This window comes from Gymnogyps californianus, chromosome 2 (assembly GCF_018139145.2).
Source record: "Gymnogyps californianus isolate 813 chromosome 2, ASM1813914v2, whole genome shotgun sequence".
Classification (NCBI taxonomy): Eukaryota; Metazoa; Chordata; class Aves; order Accipitriformes; family Cathartidae; genus Gymnogyps; species Gymnogyps californianus.
In genome coordinates, this window is record NC_059472.1 from 71,468,279 (window position 1) to 71,490,728 (window position 22,450).

The 22,450-nt window shown below is 40.0% G+C and overlaps 1 protein-coding gene across 1 annotated transcript in view; it reads left to right on the forward strand.

The window, feature by feature from the left end:
* The window catches only part of MOCOS (molybdenum cofactor sulfurase), a 226,509-nt gene that overhangs the window by 77,286 nt on the left and 126,773 nt on the right, over window positions 1-22,450 (forward strand). Inside the window, exon 4 of the mRNA XM_050892742.1 lies at window positions 10,344-10,985. Within this exon, the coding sequence (XP_050748699.1) occupies window positions 10,344-10,985 (642 nt within the window). The remainder of the gene's footprint in view (window positions 1-10,343; window positions 10,986-22,450) is intronic.

Below are 22,450 nucleotides of genomic sequence, written 5' to 3' on the forward strand. Positions count from 1 at the left end.
GGGTCAGAGTACTTCATCACTGCTATGGGTCCATTTTATGTAGTTGACTCCTTTTGACATGAAAGCATTTTGTCTTTGTCTGTCTCCTTTCACCTTGTATTTTGCAGTTTTTCCAGAGGAACAAGTTAATATTAAAGAGTCAGCAATATATATGTGATCACTGATATAGCTATCTTCATTTGCAGTTGATAATGTTTCAAGATTAGGATCAAGGCTTTGTTTCAGAGCAGGAATTGGAGTAGTGTCCTGGTTTCGGCTGGACAGAGTTAACTTTTTTTAGTAGCTGTACAGTGCTGAGTTGCTGACTGGGTTAAACACGACAAGTAGGAACCATCAGATGGATCTCAGCATTGGGAAGATGTCTGCCAAGTGGCGCATCCTACCGAGGAGGCAGGCAGCTATATTCTTCACAGGCTATAGACTCTGGTGTATCCATTGTCTGATCACCATAAATAACGGTGATTGAGTCTAGATGTGTCAGACGTGTGAGTCCTTCAACTTCAGAAAGAAAATGATCAAAGAAGATTGCTAGCCATGTGGGAGTGTTTGGGACCGGCACACCTTGGCACAACTACTGTGCTTTGATCCCCAGCACAGCTCAGGAATGGACTTCCTTGTAGTGAGCATAGAGAAGCCCCCAGTACGCGGGGGTTGCACAGGCTCATCTACACAACTGCTCTCCTGCTGCCTCTCAAACCTACTTTAGTCCCAGGCAATACCACCCCAAAGTAAAAATGCAAAGACTAAATAAGTAATGGAAGACTCAATAAGTAATGAGCATATGTCTGTGCTTGACTCCTGCACCACAGAATAAGCCTAACTGTTGCTGGATAGTATGAGAAATGCTGGATTATGCTTTTGAAGCTATGCTTTGTTACTTGCACTTTACAATCCAAAATACCAGGCAACATGCAAATAAGTCAGACTTGGTTTTGATGGCAAATCCATTTTGTAAATGGGTCGCAGACAGTTACTGGTTATCACACGTCTGTTCTCTGGCACCAACAGGGAAAAGAGATTGACTAGGGTCACAGTGTCTGGAGTACATGACATACTGTTTCAGAAAAAAATTTGCTGTAATTTTTTAACTGGTTGCAAAACCACTACAAAAAAACCCCACCATAGCTGGAGAGATCACAGAAGTACACAGTTTAAAGACCAAAGCTGATCTAGAAACAAATTCCATTAAAAAAAGTTAAACAAAGAATAATCTTAAAAAAGATTGGAAGCAATGGTATGTTATTTTTACAAAAAAAGAAAAAAAAAAAAGTCTAGCTTATGAAGGGTTTTTTAACACCTTTAAAGAATATTTAATTTCTTATCTGAGGTTACTTAAAAGGTTAAGCACTGTAAAAACTTGAGAGTGTAGAATCGTCAGAACACCTAAGTGTGCTTTTTTTTTCTTTTTATCTTTTTTTTCTGAAACAGCCTTTACAAGTTTATACTTATTATACTGCTGGAAAATAGCCAACTGTCATGCTCCACTTTCCAAGAATCAGAAAACCAAGTGAAGTAACTTCTGACCACTTACCAGCAAATATCCCTAGGGTAGGTAGGCAGGCCTCAGGCCAGTGATGCTTGCTGCCATTAGCAGAGTTAATTAGACACTGCAACACTGAGGAACGAATCTCTCCGGCAGGAGCTCAGAACATGTGGAAAGGTTAGAGATCAGGACTTACTGAGTAAGATTGGAAAGCGGGATGATTGTGCTCCAACGATACTGAAGCTGAGGTTAAGCTGGGTAAGAGTAGCTGTGTACAATGCACAAGGCATTTAGATGCCTTTGGCAGGCAGTGGAAGGAATTGGACATGTCTAGGGTGAGACATCTCAGCCTGAAGTAGACTTCTAGCTTAGGTCAGATGAGCTGCTTGCTGTAGAGCCTATGGCTTTTGAGTGACTCTAAAGGGTGATGTGCACTGGATGACACAGTGTAGACGTCTTAAGGTGATACAAGTTTCCATATGCACACCCTTTAATTTGTTTGCGTAGCCTGTGAATAGGGTATTACACCTAGTACCAGTAGAAATGATACCTCTGGCTGGTACTGTGCTGTCTTGAGTGTTCACCATTGAAGTGAATCTTGATGCATTCTTTGTTTCTGCTCAGGGGATGCCTGAACAAAAAACTTACGATCTGTGCTAGGTAAGAGGAGTTTGGAAAGGGAAAATACAGTGACCTTAGGTGTTTGGTGTATCTTATGGAGAAAATACCGTGATGAAAACATCTCATGCTGAAGTTGCCTAGACAGCAACTGAGGCGATATGCTAGTCCATGTACAAATTCTTCCTATGTTTGGTTTTAATTTTGCTTCCTCGTGGTGACTCCTAAGATTTGCTGCAAAAATACTTTGAATTCTAATACATGAATGATTTACAAACTGATTCAGATTCATTTGTAGTTTTCTATTTGGCAATTAGTTTGTGCAAATACAGTTTGGAATGGTTTGTTCATGAGCTGTTTGCTGTTTATGGCTAGTCTTCCTTAAATGGTTGCCTAAAATATGGGTTATTTTTTCCATTTCTTTCCTGGTTGACTTGAATAGCAAGTGGTGAATTTTCATTTGAAGAACCTATGGTATAAATTTGCGGAGTCATTTGTGTCCTAATTAATGAAAATACAGGAATTCACGAGTTTTTACAAATCTTTGGCAGTTGTTCAAGCACTGGAGTAAACGATCTGGCTGATCTTGCTCACAAAAATATCACAAAGTGGTTTTAAAATCATGTAGCAATTGATCTTCCCTCTCTACACAGAAAAATAACTATTTAATTTCAAAGGAAACAGTTACCCAGGGGTTTCTGCCACATCTACGAAGTTATAGGAGTTATAGGCTTCTGTCAGTGAGAGGAGTTATATTTGTGTGTTAGAACAAACTGTACCAACAGGTAGCCTGCAGTATTGGATTTTATGGTTTTCATGATTCCTTCCAACTGTTTTGCTCTTGTGGTTATATGCGGTGCCATAATACCACCCTAAATTTTAGTTTGCTCTGTCAGTATGCCCGGTGTGACACTGAACACCTTCTGGATGTGCACTTTGTAATGAGGGTCAACACCTTTCGGTCAGGGTGTGTGCTTCTCATAGGCTTTGTTCATCAAAGCATCTGTTCCTGCAAGAAGATGTTTTGTAGCCATTAAAGAGCTCCTGCTCTTCTAAAGATGTGTGAGGGAAACTCCAGGCATTCTGCTGTGCTGCCAGCTTTGCGGAATTGGAGAGGGGGTTTATTTGGTGAAGATCAACTATGACCCTTTTTAAGCAAATGGGTATTTCCACAGTGTGTCTGCAGGGAATTGGGCAGTGCCTAGGAGAATAAACGTAATGGATTATAATGCTTCAATTCAGATGGCTGAGCGTGAATGCCTAAAGAAAGTAATGCTTTCAAATGGAAAGGGAGGGATTTTTCCATCACCTACCTATGGCAAGTGGAGCTTATGAGGTGCATTCCAGCTTATCATTTATTTCATATTTTCAGGGAGCTAATTTCAGTGTTGCCATAAACAGCAGTTGTGTAAATGGGTGAGATCCTAATCACTCTTGTGCAAGCAGAAATGGGAAGAAGCTGGGTTCAGAATGAGTGCCTTTCGAGTAAAACAGTCAGAAAACAAGTTCATGTGGAGGTAACCAGTGAGGATAAATAGAGCAATGTATGCCTGTTTCACAGTTAGCATGTGCTCTGAAAGGTTTAAATTTGCACATTGTCAGTATCAGAAAGGAAACTGAAACAGAAAAGGGGACTGAGCAAACTTTGAGAGAGAACTATAAAGGATTATTTGTCCCAGTGCTCTTCCTTATGCAGGTATTAATCCATGGGCAAATCCTTCAATTTGATGGACCTCCGCTGGATTAGCTGCACAGGTCGCAGAGATGTTATGGCATAGATTTCTGTTGAAAACATTGCTTTAAGAGAAAAAACCCAAACCTTTACAAGGGCTTTTTCATTAAACTAATTAATGTTTTGCTGGAGGAAGACAGATTTGGTAGATTTTTTTCCTGCTTAAATATATTTGATTCTTAAAAATATTCATAGATTTCAGTTTGCTTTTGTTTGGATTGGGAATTGACAACGAGAATATAACTTGGTGCTATGACATACGGGATTGAATAGACCTTGTCTTTACAAAATAAGATATAAGACATTTCCTACCCAGAAGGCTTGTCTTTTTAGTTTGTTAAACCAGAGCATTCACCTTATGGATATAGCTGTAACTAGTTAAGCTAAGCTGTCGCTTCTGTCAGTGAGAGAAGTTAAGGAGAATTTGGGTTGTATGTTAAGCAGTGTGTGCTTCTTTATAGTATCCTCCTGCGGTGGCTTGACTGAGGACACCCACATCTTCTGTTCCTTTTTTCTTCATATACATAGAGAGAAAAACATGTACAGAAGAACTACTGCTGCACATTAAGTTAAGCCTAAAAGCAGGGTGCAGGTCCTGGTGTCTGTAACAACCACAGCAGTTTACAAGACTTTAGGATCCCTCACTAAAGTTGATGGGAATTTTTCAATTGACTGCTTTGATAGCTGGAGCTGACCCTTAATTAATAAATGAGGAAGGTTAAAATACTCTTGCCCGGAAATGTAGATGCAGCCACTGTCTGTACTTCTCACTTGCACTTGTGTGCAGAAAGGATTAAAACGCCAGTTATGAAAAGTGTTACCCTCTAACTTTAAAAAAAAAAAAATCTAAATCAAAATAAAATATTTTGTTTGACTCAGAAGTAATTTTTTTTTTAATTGTCATTTGTACAAAACCTATTCCTTAAGCAACAGTATGTTACATCTTCTAAGAGTTTCTGTAGAGCAAAAAACAGTGTGATGAAATTTCTGAGGCTCAAGCTAAGCATCTGTCAATACAAGTCCAAACGGAATTTTTGCTCCTGGGTAGCATGACAATGGAAAAATTTTATAATAAGAAATAATTTTTATATGTAAATGTGCAGCTGAAAAGTAGCCTTTATAAAGTGCTACCTAAACTTGTACTGTTGAATAGATAACTATGCTTCTGTGTTCAAATCTGAATTTCTTGTTACAACGGCAATGCTTAAACTTTTAAAAGGGGTCTTTTTTAGCCAGATCAGCTACCGGCTAGAAAATCATTGTTCTGACAATATTTATGAAAGCTCATATACAATCTAAATAAAAATGTGAATACAAATATAAAACATGAAAATCACAAACTCCTTGGCCATAGTTTGATCTTGCCAACTAGAAATTGAAATGTTTGCACAATTGGAATTAAAGTGTGGAAGGACCCAAACCTAGCAATATAAGTTGCTGTTCACCTTTTTACAGGTGTTTGCAAAATGGTAAATTTGAAGAGAGTGGAGAAACTGATATAAAGCATATTTTAGAAGTATTTAAAGCCTAGAAGCATGGAAGAAAAGACATGTAAATCAACTGAATTTTGGGAGACTGTAATGGAAATGGTATAGTTTGGACATCTATACCTTTGTGGGAGCACTGCTACTGATCTGCTGCTGAGAGCCACAAACAAAGAGCTGGTGGTGAGGAGGAACATGGGGTTTCTTGCATAAGGTAACAGCAGCCAGGCAGCAGCTTTGGAGGGCATCCCTTTCATCTAACTTTGAGTGACACTGTGTACCTAAGGTAGCTGAACAAATCAGTAGCCTTTACCTTCCACAGAGCTGCCAGTGGCAATGATGTGGAGTGTCTAGTTCTAATTAGTCTATTAATTTAGGCTGTTGGATTAGATAGGTTAGATAATATGACTGCTCCCTCAAAATATATGACTTGATTATAGATATCTTTAAATATAAAGCCCATTATTAATTATGATGTGTGTATTAAATGCATAAAATGAGATATCAAGCTGGATTGAAAATTGACTTTCCTACCAGTGTTTACTTTAGAGTGGTAAGGCATTTTGGCTCAAGTGCAGTCATGAAGGTAGAAAACTCTCATGGCAACTTTTTAAAAGGATTAAACACCAGCTAACAGAGAGGTCTCAGAGTACAAGTGTGCACAGGGAAGTGTGGTTGAGTGAGGGTGTTTTCAGTGGATTCTCCCTGGACAGGCTTCTTGGCCATGTGTTGTTGACCTCCTTGTGTTGTTATCTGTGTGCTTTTGGGGAGGTGAGAGGAGGTGGAGAAGAGGTGGCTGGTCATGGTGGGTCTTTGATGTACTGCAAAGATGGAGCATGCAGCTTCCTCCCCCACCTTGCCAGCCTGAAAGCAAGGTACTGGGTCAAGTTTCTCAGCCTTTCTGCCATCTTCCCTGTGATGGCACAGTGGTATCAGTATGTTTAATGGAACAATTATCCTCTTAGTTGTTTCTTCCAAAGAGTCCTTTGAAAAGTGAAAATTTGTAATACTATAAAATACCACTGCTGTTTGCAGCTGTGAGCTATAGTAGATCAAGCTATCAGTTTTCTACCACAAGTCTTTAGTCCTGCTGCCAACAACGACCTTATATATAGCTATAAATCTTCCAGGAGTGTAATAAAGGTGAACTGCATTTCACTGTAATGGGGTATGTCTTACACAAAGATAGAGAGCATTAGGAATTCTGTGTGTAATAGCCAGGGCTTCCCAATATTCATGTCAAAACAGAGGATGTAGTACTGAGGGCTGCAGAAGTCATTCAGATGTATTGCAGTTTTCTATCCCTAAGTACTCCGACTTTATCATAGCAGTGCTGCTCTAGTTCAGGAGTTTGTGGTATTCATTTTATAAACCTTATTCTGAGGTGCTCGCAGCTCTTCTGCTCTATGCATCAGAAGTCATGCTAGAGAAGGAAATTCCCTTAACTCAGTTGCTATTGCTTTATTTATTTATTTTCCTTTTTTAACGTTGGAAATGCTTCAGTCAAAATGTAAGTCTAACTTGGAAAACTCTACCTCTTTTGCAGGTACTGGAGTCATAGCAATTTTTTGAGGCATTTAGAGATCCAAAATGCAAATAGGTACCTAATGAGATTCACAAAAGAACCTATTTCCTATTGAAGTCAATTAGAAATGTAACTAACTTGGTTGTTTCTCTAGCTGTAGGAGCTTAAATGCCTTTTAAAAAATGGCTCTAATTCATTTGGGCACTTTTGAAAATTTTGCCCTAAAGCTTCATTTTTTTCATGTGAAAGTCAATTTCTGGTACTGAACTGAATAGATAAATGCATCAGTGTTATGTCATGGATTTTATTTCAGAACTGTTTGGCTGTTTCTGAATTTGAATGATTTAAAACTAAATATAGTTAAAATACTACCAATGTGCATGAGCTTTGTCTCTCTCATTTATGAATTAAACGTAGAGCTATCACTATTTGTAAGCCTAAACAACCCAAGATAATATTTATTGTTTTGTTAAGTTGTGAAAATGTTTAATAAAAGTACTCACTGGCTCTGATATTCACGGTTGGGCAACAGCATCCCATTATTAAATCCTGATCCACCATTCCTGCATTCCAGCCATTGTCATTTTACAGTGTCTTTTGGTCAAATTAAGTGCTGTGGTAAGCGAGTACAATTCCTATGGAGAAGTGCAGGTTGTTATTCCTGAGCAAAATCTGGCATTTTGCCTAGCTGTGTCTCACCTCCCACTCAGCCTGTGTGGCACAAAGAGGCTGACTGGGGAGGAGAGCAGAGAGAACGTAGAGAGTAGAAGAGGAGCAGGCTTGATAAGAGTCTTCAGCATGCTTTTTGTTGCTGCTCTTGTAAGCTTGCTCTTGTGAAAAGACATTACATATTAAGAATTTGCTTCTGTCACCTAGCTTTTTAACTTGAAAGGTATTCTGTGTGTGCACATACGTGTGAATACATAACTTGTCCTAGTGCTCACAGAGGTAAAAACATAGAAAGTTGGATACTTAATTATTGTTGATTTTTCCTGGAATTGCACAATCTTTTTGTAATTTGTGTTTCTATCAGTGTAATTATTCCAAGACCTATCCAGTATGACTGTAGTGCGTACAAAAATAAGCCACATCAGATAATACCTACAAAATTATGTTGATAACCACAAGGACCCAGCCTCCTTACTAATCCACTTTCCGCAATTCCTTTCCCCTAGAAACAAGAGTCTAATGCTCTCCCGCTCTCTCCCTGAAGAAGAAGTTAGGACTCTTACTTGCCCTGCTTTCCACCTTTTCTGTATCTAGGTGAATGCAAGGAAAGGAGAATAAAGGCAGGATGATATCAGGACTGAAATTCAGGGCATGGCTCTGAGTGGTAACCCTACAGCTAACTTAACTTCCACAGAGGCTGCTGTCTGGGTTGAGGGTTTCAGATTCCTTCAGTCAGGTGTTCTATATAACACAGGCGCGTGCTTCAAGCTGTAAAGCAGGTGGTGGTGGGAAGGGCTGTATAGCTCACTGCAGGGGAAGGGGGAGTGGATGTGATGCAGTGACCAGAGAGCAGGTCAGTGATGAATGAGGCAGGCTTTCAGTTCAATACCCGATACAAAAACTTCTGTGATTGTCCCCATCTTCATCCCTAACATGGTTTCTAAAGTCTAATGGAGAAGTTTGGTTTTTCTGAACACAGTCTTTAAAAATGATGTCCGGAGCTGTGAATGCTTGCAGCAACTTTCCCCTGGCAGATCTATTTCAGAAAGATCCTTATGAATTCTTTCAAACGGTTTCTCAGAACATTTAAAGCTTAAATCCATGACCTGCTGATGTCCATCATAAAAGCTGAAATTCTTTCTTCATCTCCAGAAGACATAAAATACCTACCAATTGCATCAGATTTCAAAAATGTAAGTTCTGAAGAAACACAAGTCTCATTTGGGATTATGAATCCATCTGTTGCATCCTGTACTTCCCAGTACAATAAGACTTTCCTTCAACCGAGAAAAGTATTAATAGTATCATTTCAGTGGGCCTTTGCAGGGTGTTTTTTAGTCCTAATCATCAAAGTCATTGCAATTGTTTCTTTTCCAATGTTTAATCTTTGACTGCTGCACCCCACGCACCCAGCTTTACCACCCTTTGCCTGTAGCATTTGTGTTTCAGACTGGACAAATAAAACTTCAAGGCATTTCTCTCTGCTGTCATATGGTTCAGGAAATTTTAGCTTGAATTTGTCATGTAACCTTTGGTACAACTTACATTTAGATGCAACTGTGTCTTCAGTTTCTGCCTGTTCTAGTAAGGGAATCTCCTGTTATATAAAACATGCAAACTTTTAATGATACACATTGGGAACCAGAGTTCATAGACTCTCCAAATGCTGGTCTGTACCTTGGAATTATATGGATCAGAGTGCAGGTGCTTGGAGAGCACTGATATGTTATGTTGCTCACAGAAATGCTCTGCAGCAGGAGAGATGCACTGAGAAACCCTGTTACATCTTACCTTCCTTGAAAACCAGACAGCATTGCTGAGCAGCAACATTTATGCTCTAGTTCAATTTTGTTTGCTCTGCTCCATGCACTGAAGCTGGTGTCTCTCAGGTGGTTGCTATGTTTGCTGTTAATATTAGTAGGAGTTTTATAAAAGTTAATTCAGAGAAAGTTCATCAGGTGAAAAAGGTAAGAAAGGTGACTGAATTGAAGCTGTTCCTCAGCCTCTGAAAAGACCCATCTTGCACACTGCAAAATTGTAATAGATGCACAAGCTAGCCTGGGTACCAAAAGGTGCATTAGATGGTGTTCACAAAAGGTAGTTTAGAGCCAACAAGGTGCTGTCCAGGCATCAACGAGTGTGTAATGCAGACATGTCTCAAGAGACCAGCTTGCTTAAGTTTTCATAGTCTGGTGCATTGGAAGATGTTAGGTTGCTTCTGGTTTAGGCTATCTTTGCGGACTACAGAGATTACAGCCTTACGTACATAAGGCACCTACAAAGCATATGTTGCGTCTTGCTGTCTTCTGTTTCTATCGTTAATAATATAAGCAAGGAGCAAAGCTGTATGCTAAGGTTTCCCTATTGAATCCTGTGATCGTTAACTGGGGTGTGCAGTATTTAAGTAGGATTTTTTTTTTTTTAACTGGAAGATATTCTGTCTGCTCCAAATACTTTGTAAACTAAAAACCCTAATAGTTTGCAAATAAAACGGGGCTCTCTCAAGGACAGTGTCATTTTAATCATATGCAGGCTTGATTCTGATCCCACTGAGGGACCAGACTGACCACTCTATTCAGAGCCAGGCAGAATTGGCTTCTATCCTTAAAAACACAGCCACGTTCACTGCAGCATTGCAAAGAGTCTCTTGTGGGCAAAATGATTTGGGTTACACTTGTTGAAGTTTATTGTGCTACTTGGCAAAACCTGTCTACTTCTATGCATATCAGGTGTCAGAGTAGAAGAATTTACGCTGAGGAAAAACAAATATATTACACAGCAATAAAATAGAAAGATCAGAAAATAACTGGATTTTTTTTTTCCATTTTTTAGAATATTGCAACATTTTCACACTACTGCTGAAGATTACACCATCATTTTCACATCTGGATGCACAGCTGCACTTAAACTGGTAGCAGAAGCATTCCCTTGGATACCTGAAGGCACAAAGCAACGCAGCAGTCGATTTTGTTACCTAACTGACAGCCACACATCTGTGGTGGGTATGAGGGGGATAACTGCCTCAATGAATGTCTTGACTGTTCCAATAAAACCAAAGGAAGTCTTGTTATCAGAAAAAAACAGGTTACTAGCTGAAGAACAAAACTGCACAACACCTCATCTTTTCTCTTACCCAGCTCAGAGCAATTTTTCTGGTACCAAATATCCCCTTTCATGGATACAGGACATAAAATCTGGAAAGCTCTGCCCCGTCAAAATACCAGGGAAGTGGTTTGTTCTACTAGATGCAGCTTCGTATGTGAGCAGTTCTCCATTAGACTTGGGAGTTCACCAAGCTGACTTTATCCCCATTTCATTCTATAAAATCTTTGGCTTCCCAACCGGTTTAGGAGCGTTATTGGTAAACAACCGGATTGCCCCCCTCTTGAGGAAAACCTATTTCGGAGGTGGAACTGCAGCTGCCTACCTCGCAGGAGAGGATTTTTATTTCCCAAGGAAATCTATAGCAGAAAGGTAAGGCTTTGTTTAACAAAACAGGGTTTTTTGCTGATACTATTTGCATCAGACAAATGTCTTAGAGTTGGTGCATGCACTGGGCTGTGACACCTGTGCTTCTTTATGCAGTTGGGTAGGTATTTCACATCTAACTCTGTTTTATTCCTAGTATTCTTTTTTCCTATCTAAAGAACATTATCTGAAATATCTGCCTTCCTTCCATGATCTAGTTTGTCACAACTGGTAAAAATATAAGGCTTCATTCAGTGACATAAAGGTCAGTCCATGCATTTTTTAATTTATCTTTAAGGTACCTCAGTGGAACCCTGATTAGTTTTTGAAGCTCTGCACCTGGAGCAGCCAGGCCAAGGTTGATCACACAGTATAATGACCCTCAGTGAAACTGGAAAGTAAGGTCCATGTCTTTCACTGGAAAGGTGGCATGCTTTACTATCAAGAGCAGCTTTATCAGAATAGCACGTGAAGTAAGATAAATTACCTAGGACAAATATTTGTAGCGCTCTTATTCCCTGAGCTGTGAAGCTCTCCTACAGAAAATAGAGGACACCTAAAGGAGGTCAAACATACACACATAAGGAAATGCAGGGCAATGGATAAGCTTCCCCAGTCCCTTAACACATTGAAGCACCACTCTTGGTGATGCTTGGTCTCTGCCTCTTTCCCTCATGTCAGCAACAGCTTACACAAATGCAGTAAAGGGTTGTCCTTCCTGTCTCACATCCAATACATCTGCACAAAGGAAATGCTTGAGTTCCGCATTTAATATTAAATTTATGTCCTTGTGAGAGGCTAGAGGTGAAAAGGAAAAATGATAAAAAAAGCCATTCATGCCTTACATTTGTTTATGGATGTGTATTCAGCAGCATGCAATGTCCAGCATTTCCCATGATTTAAATGTCTGACCTTTCACTGTACATGTAGTAATGCATAATGATGCTTCATGTGTGTGCACCTCTTCTAGGTGTGTGCTCTGAGTGCTGCTGTGGGGTTTTGGTTCTGGACTGGTAAATGCAGAGGCTGGCCACATTAGCCTGGCTCTCTTGCCATGCATTATTTCTGAAACGGAAATTGGTACAGTGAATGTCCAGTTAATCTTTTAATTTAGAAATAAAAACAACAGGGAAACATTGGCATTCTGACCTCTGTTTCTGGTTTTTCAAACCAAAAAGGCTTTGAATTGCAGCACTCGCTGAAAGTCAGGATGAAAGGGCATAAAAATCATGGGATCCTAGGGTGCTCCTGCGTCACCTACAAGCCAAGGAGCAAACCTGCTTTAATTTGACCTGGGCAAGCTCTAATTTCTGAGTGGCTTTTCTAAAGGTAATTGACACACAGCTCCTGAGATTGCATAGCAGATAAAAATATCTGAAATGCATTTTAGATCTCAGTTCTGCTTTTATACTTTTTTTAATTAAGAGGGGAAAGGTATGTGGGAACCTTGAGGGGAGCTCTCCCTCTGGTATATTTTTCGGGAGTTTTCAGAGGTTGACTAATTATAAGCCTTTCAGGTATTTGACGCTCCCACTGCTTTCAGGGGCTTTTTTTACTGGATCAGAAGGGCCTGCTTTAACGTTTTTCTACTACAGAGTTATAAACAAAGGAATTTGTCCAATTTGATTTCACAATCAGGCTGTGTACAGAATGTCTAATCTTGGTATGAGGGAACCTAACTAAAATAATCAAATCCGCTGGATACCCAGGTATGTGATACTAGTTCCCATTAGACACCAAAGTGTCACGCAGACAATCTGAGTCATTGTACATAGGTAAATACTTACATTTGTCCTCATCTAATCCTTTGGTTATTATTTGAAAACCTAATATTTAAAAGTTCATGTTTAGAGCATTATTGATGCTGTCCGTAATCCCTAGTGAACTATGGAGGCTTAAAGTCCTACCTGGAGAGGCTTGAAGTTTTCAAAGATAGGTCAGGAATGAGGATAACCACTTTCTTGAAAAAATTGAAATTCTCTAGTCAATGTCCGCCAAGCTATATCATCCAAATTTGGGGTTTTTTTCTTTCAGATGTTACGGGGTTTTGCTTTGTTATCTTTTTAAAGTGGTTTTGTGATAATAAAATACAGAGATAGAGCAGTTAGGAACAGAACTACTACACTTCAAATGAAATGCCAGGCCACCGTGGCCAAAGCTAGTATGATTACCTTATCTGTGGGCCACATTTCCATTTCTTTGCTAGTGACTGAAACACCTGGGTCATTATTTCTCATATAAACAGCAACTCTAGCCAGGTTTTATCCCTGCCAAATTGCAGCAAGGAGCTTCCATCCTTGGAGGTGTCCAAACCCAATTGGAGAAGGCCCTGAGCAAACTGCTCCAGCTGGATATGCTGTGGGCAGGAGGTTGGACTTGAGATCCCCAGGGGGCCTTTCCAGCCTCTGTGCTTCTGTGATTGATTCTGCACACCTCTACCAAGTTCCATCTGCATTTTCTCTTTAGACATGTCTTTGTGATTTCAAAAGGTTGGTTTCTTAAAATTGTTTTTTAAAAAAAGCTGGTTTACAGTGCTGGATTAACACTGGGATTGAATACACTGAAACATATCATTTCATGTGGTAATTCCTAAGGAAACTTGAACTCTAACAAATACCGTTGGAAAAGTGGATTAGAATATGTGTATCTGAATACTGTTAGCAGAAGGTATTCCCTGTCCACGCATAATCAAAGTGCAGTGTACTAAGGAAATGGCTTTTTCTAAGTCAAGGTGAAACTTGAGTGGAGATCTGTAATGAGATGGTGTTTATTCATCTTTCCTGCCCAGGACTGTCAAAATGGTTACCTTTTGTCTTAATGGATACAGCTTTTGCTAGTGTTTCTTGTACTTTATTTTGTTGTTCTTGCTATATAAATTATTCTGTCGCAGTCTCTTTTACATTCCTTTAATACCCTTAAATGACTTCCACATTTTCCCATTTCATAGCTGTAGCCAGTCTTCCTATCTCAACTTTTAAAATCATGTTTATTGTATTTTCATCCTTGTATCAAACAGCTTGACAAATTATTATCATTCACAAATCTAGCCTCATTTCCCATGTTTTTTTCTGCACAGCATGAGATAATAAAATAATATGATTATGTATAGCAAGAATTCAGCGATAAAATATTCATCATATGCCCTATTTTTCTTTTGTATCTGGGAGTGCTATTCAGAATCTGATCATCCTGCAATTTATGACTAAGGGAAAAGAAGCTGTTGTGTTATCTGTAAATTGGATATCTGCATCTTAGTCTACCAGTGTGAAGTATCTAGTGCATTAGCTGTTGTGTGCTTTTCATTTCCAAATGCATTTTCAAAAGCTTTGGAAATCCAGATGGCATGACTTTGTCCCTGATGAGTTTTAGTGGCTCTTGCCTCTGCTGCTTGAATGATTTGACAGCACCAAAGCAGCACTCACACTTTTGTAGTCTCTGATGCATTGTACTTAACCAAGGCAGGTTTCTTTATTCTTGATGCTATAGCTTTTCATTTTTGAGGTGATTCAGTGGCTGATATATATGACCTGCAGATAAAAGGTTAGATCCCTTAAGTTCTACAGGAAATGTCCTTAATTAGAGCCCACCCATGTACTATGGTGGAGAACTATGCTAGAGATCACCGGGACAACTCTGCACATGCCTATGCAGGTATGTGTATAGTAACATGGTTTGGATCCTCAGTTGCATGCTGAATTTGTGCATGCTGAGGGGAAGGGAAGGAAGGAGTGGAAAATGGAGGCAGAAAGGTAGGGATGAGAGCTATTGCTAGGATCCCAAGAGCTGGAGCTGGAGACAAAATCCTGAGGCTGGGTGGGGGATATGGAGCAGCTCGAGAATCCCTTGGCGAAAAGCTGGTCTTCTCCTTGAAGTTGTCTCTTTAGCATTAGTGCATGTTTTTTGTCAGCATAGAAAGAAAGAATATAGTGACAGGTGCTGGTTTATTCCATAGAAACTCTTCACAGTGCTGATAAATCACCTAAGGACTGGACCATGTTTAGAAGAGCACAATACTTAAGCACATGCTCACCTTGTAGTCTAGCGTATGCCCTTTGACTCCTCACTCAAGGGCTCTGTCCATCTGCCCATGATTACTTTAATGTGCCAAGTGGGCTTAAATATCACCCTGTTGACTAGTACATTTTGTTCAAGCATTTTGTTATGCTGCTTCCACATTTTTGTCATGTTTAGAGATCTCCAAACAGGACCACTTATGGGGGAATTTCCAAATCCATAAAATTCCTGAACAAACATCCTTTGAAACAGCAGTGATGACTTTCAGATGAGATACTTGGGAAGTGACGGGGGTCTTCATCTAATTTCTAATGGGCATTTGCATCATGAGGCTGCCTTCTGCACCTGACAGACTTACTGCAGCCACTGACAGGGACTCGTAAGCCTGAACAGGCAACAAGAGGGTGAGCAAGTCTCTTCCTTCCCCTCACTCCCCATTGCCACCCCATCCTGCAGAGGTGAGAGGCTGGAGGCCATTGAGCAGAACTGCGTAGGACTCTCACACAGCTGCTCTCCCTGTCTGAAAGGCAGACAAAGTCCTTTCATTTAGCTGATAGAACTTAATTCTGACAACTTTTACAACTGTTTTTCAAAACAAGCGCTGTGGAAAAATAAAAAAAAAGGGGATTTTTTGCTTTCTGAGTAACTATAAGAAGGTTCAAGTAACCTGTTACTCTTTCCTTCTCCGCTGAAGTGTAAGTATCTGCTGGAAAGCTTCATGCAGTCTGTCTTGTTACCTCTCAGGACATCCAAGGTGACAGCTGACATTTTCTGTGTTTTTCTGCTAGCCATCACTGCAGCTAGTCAGCTTCTTCAGTATTTGATGCAAAGGAAAGTTTTGCTTAATTTTTTTTCTAACTCCCACCATTAAGGAGGTATTCATATGTCATTTTGCACTCTAATCCTCCAGGTGATTATTTTTTTCAATAGTGAAGTTGTTTCATTGCACAAAAACTCAGCATAGTCAGAATAAACTGAAAATTGCAAATCAGTGAGCCAAACAGAATCCTGTGGGGATCACTTCTGATCTTGATTCACCATGGGATTCACCTTAAATTGCTGAATCTGGGATAAACTGAAAGCAGTGCCTCTGATAAATGCTTGTAGAGCACAACCAAACACTTAAAACCATGTTTGTGAACTTGGATTAGTGGGCAGTCACCTAAAGAGAAGCAACAATGTAGGTAAAACCTTGGAGGCAATACAGTTGGCAGTGATAGCTTCCTTTAGTCAGTTAGTCCCACCTCTATTCGTTTGTACAACTCTTGGACATCCTTGTTTATATTCTCAACCTCTTGCCTTGAAAACTCCTATCACTGTTGAAGACAGCCTTTATTCTTGAACTTTTGTTTGAGCACCTGGTGTTGCATTTCTTTTTAGTTACACAGCTGGAGAAGATTGGTGGTTAGGGTCTTCCAGGTTATACAACACCCTAGTTCAGTGCTTCCCGCAGAGGTTCAGACAGACACATCCCAGAGTACAAAGTCGGCTGTAAGTACCGGGCTCTTCCAGCAGAGATTTTGGAAAAAAAAGGAATCACCTTCTGCTCTGCTCCTGAAGTGCCTGCTCCCATGTTTTACAGAGTCCAGAGCCACAGAAGAAGGTGCTTTCCTGAGTAAGCTCTTCCCTATGTCCCAGGGAGAAATAAGATTTGCATTGTGTTTTCATCCTCGGTGTTTCCTATTGCACAGATGGGAAATCCCAATCTGAAGTGGGTCACATATAGAGCTTAGAGCTGTAAATGCTAGGAATGAGCCAAAAAGATAGGCATCATATTGGTTAACGTCTAAATGTTTGAGTCTATTGCAGGATGCAGTTACAGTGTACAGATTCCCAAGCTACTTCTAATCAATGGTCCTCAATGCAATGTAGCCACAGTGTGACAGACATCCATGCCAGGCAATTTACATTGCCTCTGAGGAAGATACTACTTTTAGGTACACTGGAGTGTCTTTGTGCTAGGCTGCAATCTACAGTATGGAAATAAATACAGGGGGAGGTGTTTTTTTCAGGCAGGGGAGGTAGTGGATCTTGCACACTTTTTAGCAATGTTCAGCAAAATGAAACTAATAAAAAACATAAATGCAAAGAATTTTAAACTGTACTGTGGATTCTCTTACTTGGAAGTAGGTTGAACTAAACTAAGCATGTTTCTTCTTTTATTGCCAAAGTCTCATTGAAAGCCAGTAGTAATCATGTGCCTGATGTAGTCACATGCCTAGCACACAGAGGCTCATGTAAATCACATCAAGCATCGATCTGTATTGTTAAGCACCTCCATCCCAGTATATGACTGGCACCAAATTATTGACTTATGAAATAAACCTTATAAATTGCTAGGGAGTTACAATGCATGCATTTTTAAATAAAAGAAAAAAATTTGGAGCTCATTATAAAATGCATTTTTTCTTAAAATATAAAGTGTTTTGAGATGATAGCCAGAAAGAAAGGAATTCTGTTATATACCAGGACTTGATTTTGCCTTTGATCAAATACAGTTGTCGTGGTTTAACCCCAGCCAGCAACTAAGCACCACGCAGCCACTCGCTCACTCCCCCCACCCAGTGGGATGCGGGAGAGAATCGAAAAAAAAGTAAAACTTGTGGGTTGAGATAAAGGCAGTGTAATAGGACAGAAAGGAAGAAATAATGATAATGATAATAATAATAATAATAAAAAAATAATTAGAATATACAAAACAAGTGATGCACAATGCAATTGCTCACCACTCGCCGATCAATGCCCAGTTAGTTTCTGAGCAGCAATCCGCCCCTCCTGGCCAAGTCCCCCACTTGATGTACTGGGCATGATGTCATATGGTATGGAATATTCCTTTGGCCAGTTTGGGTCAGCTGTCCTGGCTGTGTCCCCTCCCAGCTTCTTATGCCCCTCCAGCCTTCTTGCTGGCTGGGCATGAGAAGCTGAAAAATCCTTGACTTAGTATAAACACTACTTAGCAACAACTAAGAACATCAGTGTGTTATCAACATTATTCTCCTACTAAATCCAAAACACAGCACTATACCAGCTACTAGGAAGAAAATTAACTCTATCCCAGCTGAAACCAGGGCAAGAGTAAAAATTCTGCCTGAACTAGGATGTATCTTTGCAGTCATTGTAGCTAGCAAGTTGTCATGACATAGTTTTACCCTAGGGAGTTCTTATACTCAAATTTAGAATCAAACCTTTTCCCTATGTCTTCTTCCAGAGGCTTTGTGAATTTCTAGCACCAGCTGTTGGGATTTTACAGCATTTGGTTTCTGGTGATAGATTTATTGTACACTTTTTATTGTGCTTTGTAGATTTTACAGTTGTGATTGATTAACCTGTTTGATACATGAGCAAAAACAATGGTAACTTGTTTGGCATAAAAATCGTATTTTTTTCTTCACCATTTGTACTGTGTTCTTAGAATATCTTGATATTAGCATGTAAAAGGGTGAGACTGGCTTTTTGACCCAGGCGATATTTACAACATACAAGTCCTGTTCAGATAATGTTAAGGGATTGATTTACTTCAAAGTGCAGGAATTAAAGCTTTTGCTCTCTCTTTTTACCTCAGGCAGTTCTTAGGAACAGGAATTGCTGTAAATACTCCATGGTATAGTATATAATTAGTATAATGCTCTTTCTTTGACTCCTGAAGTCTTAGAGACAAAAGCATGAGCTAAAGCAGACATACGGAAGAGCTGTAACTAGTATCAGGGGGTCAATTTAGATACTTAACATTATTTTAACCTAGTTTTTATGTGCTCCGAGTCCTCCGGCATGTGTGTGTGTGTTTTAAATACTTCCATAGTGATGCTGAAATTGTTCCGAGCTGACTACTGAAACTTTATTGGCTCCTTTGGAGTGAGTTTAATCTTGGTTTACAGAGTGCAGCCTGAGATGTGCAGAAAGCACCGAGCCCTGGCAGGAGCGTGTGCTGCCTGCGGGCCTGGCTCTGCATGGGACACGTCCCTGTGCCTCCCCAGGACCACCCAAGAAGGGATGAATCCTTCTCACATCTTCCCTCCTTCCCCAGGAAAGCAATTACTGCTTTTTCTAACCTTTGGTGGGGGGCTTCCCTGCTCCTTCCTTGTGCTATAGTAGCTCTGCTGCCCAAAAGTGGTAAGAAGGTCATCAGGGCAGGGAATGACCATGACAAGGGGGTTATTTTTTCCATTTTGGGATTTTTTTAAAGCATGAGATGATGTGAGTGGGAGAAAGGCATGAGCTAATAGAAATGAGAAAAAGTAGAATGGAGATGACAAAAACGGAGGAAAAGTTGAAACAACATGTCTGTAAGGGTGCCAGCCCCAAGCCCCAGATGTGGTGATGTGAGGTTGCTGCTGCGAAGGTGGCAGCTCTGCGTGAGGAGAGGCGGATCTGCTCCTGGAGCTGACCCACCCACACGAGGGGGGCTCCTTCAGGCAGGATGGAGGGCCTGCCTTGGGAAGGGGTTTTCTTCATGAACCATTAGCAACAGGCAGGGAAATTCTAGAAATATGGCTCAATGTCCTCAGTGTCTCCATCTCTTCATGTGTCTCCGATCTGTAAATGGGTAGCGATGGCTCGTCAGAAGCTGTCACGAGTTTTGGGTCAGGGCCATTCCCGTTAGCATGTATCAAAGCTTCTGGCACGTCTTCTGCACAGACGCTGCCGCAGTGGGCTCCAAAGCAGCCGTTGCAATCTGTGGTTTCCACAGGTCTTTCTGTTTTGGGGAGTAAATAAGTCCAAACAGCAGGATACTGCTGTGCACAGCTGCCGTACTGCCCAGGCCCTCTGCCAGCTGCATGGACTTCACAACACAGACCGTGTTGGATCCCTGTGTGGAGTCAGGGCTTGCCTGCTAATGGCTGTGAAGACAAAGTTTAATTTCCCATGTCCAGATGAGAGCTGAATCCCTTATGGCCCTCTCTGTTGTCAGGTAGAGCAAAGCAACCGGGGCTGTGAACCCCACGTCAGTCCATTTGCTAGAGCTGATGGTGAGCCAGTGCCTTTGGAAGTGCAGCTCCACAGCAGGCCGTGGGCGCATCTCCAGAGACAGACACCCTGGGAGCAAGGTTGTCTGGCTGCAGAAACCCTGCATTTTGAACCATTTCGGTTTCAACAGTTTTGTCATTTCCCATTGAAACCTGTTGCATCATAAATCCTATCCGGCTCTGCTGCGCAGCTCCCTGCCCGGGGCTGAGTTTCACACAGACCCGAGGTATTTGTGCCGGGTAAATCAAGAACCGTTTTGGATGCGTAGAGGAGAAGGTGTGGGGGGAGGAGAGTGGGCATCACCCACTCAGGCCTCTCTGCAGGAATGGTGATGGGGAACAACTTTTAGACTTAGGAAAGAGTATTGAGTTGGGTTTTAAAACAGAGTAATGCAGAGCAATGAAAGCAATGGGGAGGGGAATATCAGTGCTTTTCAGCCTGTTGTGCATGGATCCCTCGAGATCCATGAACTCACCATAAAGGCTCCACAAAAGGAGACTGAGACACCTTCATATATCATGTGGCAACCATATATGTGATGTTTTGAAAGAGATCTTCACCTCCAGTCCAGTGACTTCCTTCCACTCAGAATCATGCTTCTGAAATCTTTTTTGAAAGGTATTCTTGATCAGACTTATTCTTGTCAGTATCATCAGAGACAAGTCTTATCGTTTAAGAGAAGGATATATTTTTGCAGTCTAAATAAAGTCGGAATACAAGAGAGCAAGCTGAAATGCCCATAAAGTTTTGTCTGTTAATAGCAGAAGACTCACAAAACCATCTTAAATTTAGTGACTCAGATTATGTGACTTCTTATGTGATACCCATATTATTTTATATTTTAATTATAGCTAAGGTACAGACAGCTACTTTTTAAAAAAGTGGTCACTGGCTTCCTAGTGGGAAAAAAGAGATATAGAGAAACAGTAGTTTAAATGTTTAGATGATACTACTCATGCTAGTATTTGAAGATTACAAGTACAAGCATGGAGTTTGGGGTTTTTTTTCCATCTTCTTACTAGTCAAATATATGCAAGAGTGCATCTGGTAGTTGTGCTCTTGGGAACCCGTGAAAGAAACATCTACAGGCTTCTCAAACAGATTTAATTCAGAAGAAAAAGGAAAATATTGATGCTCTTGAGAAAAAAAGGTTTTACAGTCTTTCTTGACTTTCACATATAAGCAATGGTTTCCAAAACAGGAAATACTCAGATTTGATTAAACACTTGGCTGTCACATTTCAGTCTGTTCATGTTCAATTAAAAAATTCAGAGGGATTCTCTAGCATTATTATAATCTACTTTTTCCATATCTAGGCATTTATATTATCAAATAACATCTGTTATGGCTTAATAACTGTGTCAAATGATTGTAATAACTTTATTTTGGGTGAATTTTATGATAAAAAGTTTTAGAGTTACAGCAGAGAAAGTACTTACGCTGAAAGGACTGTGTCTCCTATTTCATACTTTATGGGAGACATTTTGCAGTTGTGTTTTCAGGTAGTACTCTGAAGTGGCCCTTTTATTTTTTTTTTGATTGCTGCTGATGCCAACAGTTTGTAAGTTCAGCAATATAGATTGCATGGATTTTCTTCGTAACATCCACTGCTAAAGAGCAGTTAGTATGAATCTAACTCTTCTTATCACTTAGTTTGGCCTAAATTAGAGGTGCCTTGGTTGATCTTAAGTTAGCTACACTAATATATGACCAGTTTAAGTGAGAAAAATGGCACGCTGCTTTTGTCAGTGACAGATTTAGCATGGTCTGTCATCTTGGGCAAAACAATAAATTATTGCTAAGTAACAGTAACCCAGTTAACCCTTCCTAAAAAAGCAAATGTGTCTTTTTTGGAAGTTATTCTGCTGTCAGTATACAAATGAAGGCAGCTGCTTTGAAGTCTTCATCAGTATTAAAGAAGGATGTTGTTCATGTCAGATTATGTTTAGGTCTTGTTTGTTGTGTATATATATTTTTCCTGTATTTCGTCATGATGGGTTAGTTTAGAAGGACTGTATCAAAATAAAGAGCCAGAATCAGTTAGCCTTAGATTTTCTGACTTTGACTTGAGAAAGATAAAAGATAAAATAAACCTTGCATGAGCTTTTATCAAATTAAACAAAGCATGTGTATGCATATTAGAAATATAATCCTTCACTGTGGAATACCAATATGTGGACACTAAGTTATCTCTAATAATCTTTTACTGATAATCATTTGTAACATTTTTCTAGAGTCATCTTGACTACTCGGTTCTACTATAGTTCAAATCACATCTCTGTGTGACAGAAATCTTTCAAAACAAGGTTTTACACATCAGACGTTTACACAAGAGACTGTTCTTTCTTTTAAAGAAATAGATTTCATGCTGATTTGACTGCCAGCATAATTTAGAAAGCACCAGTAATGCAGTGAGACATTAGCATTTTGGGTCTAATGATCTGAATATTAGAGCTTAGTTTGTATAAGAAAATAAGGATGCTGTGTGTTGT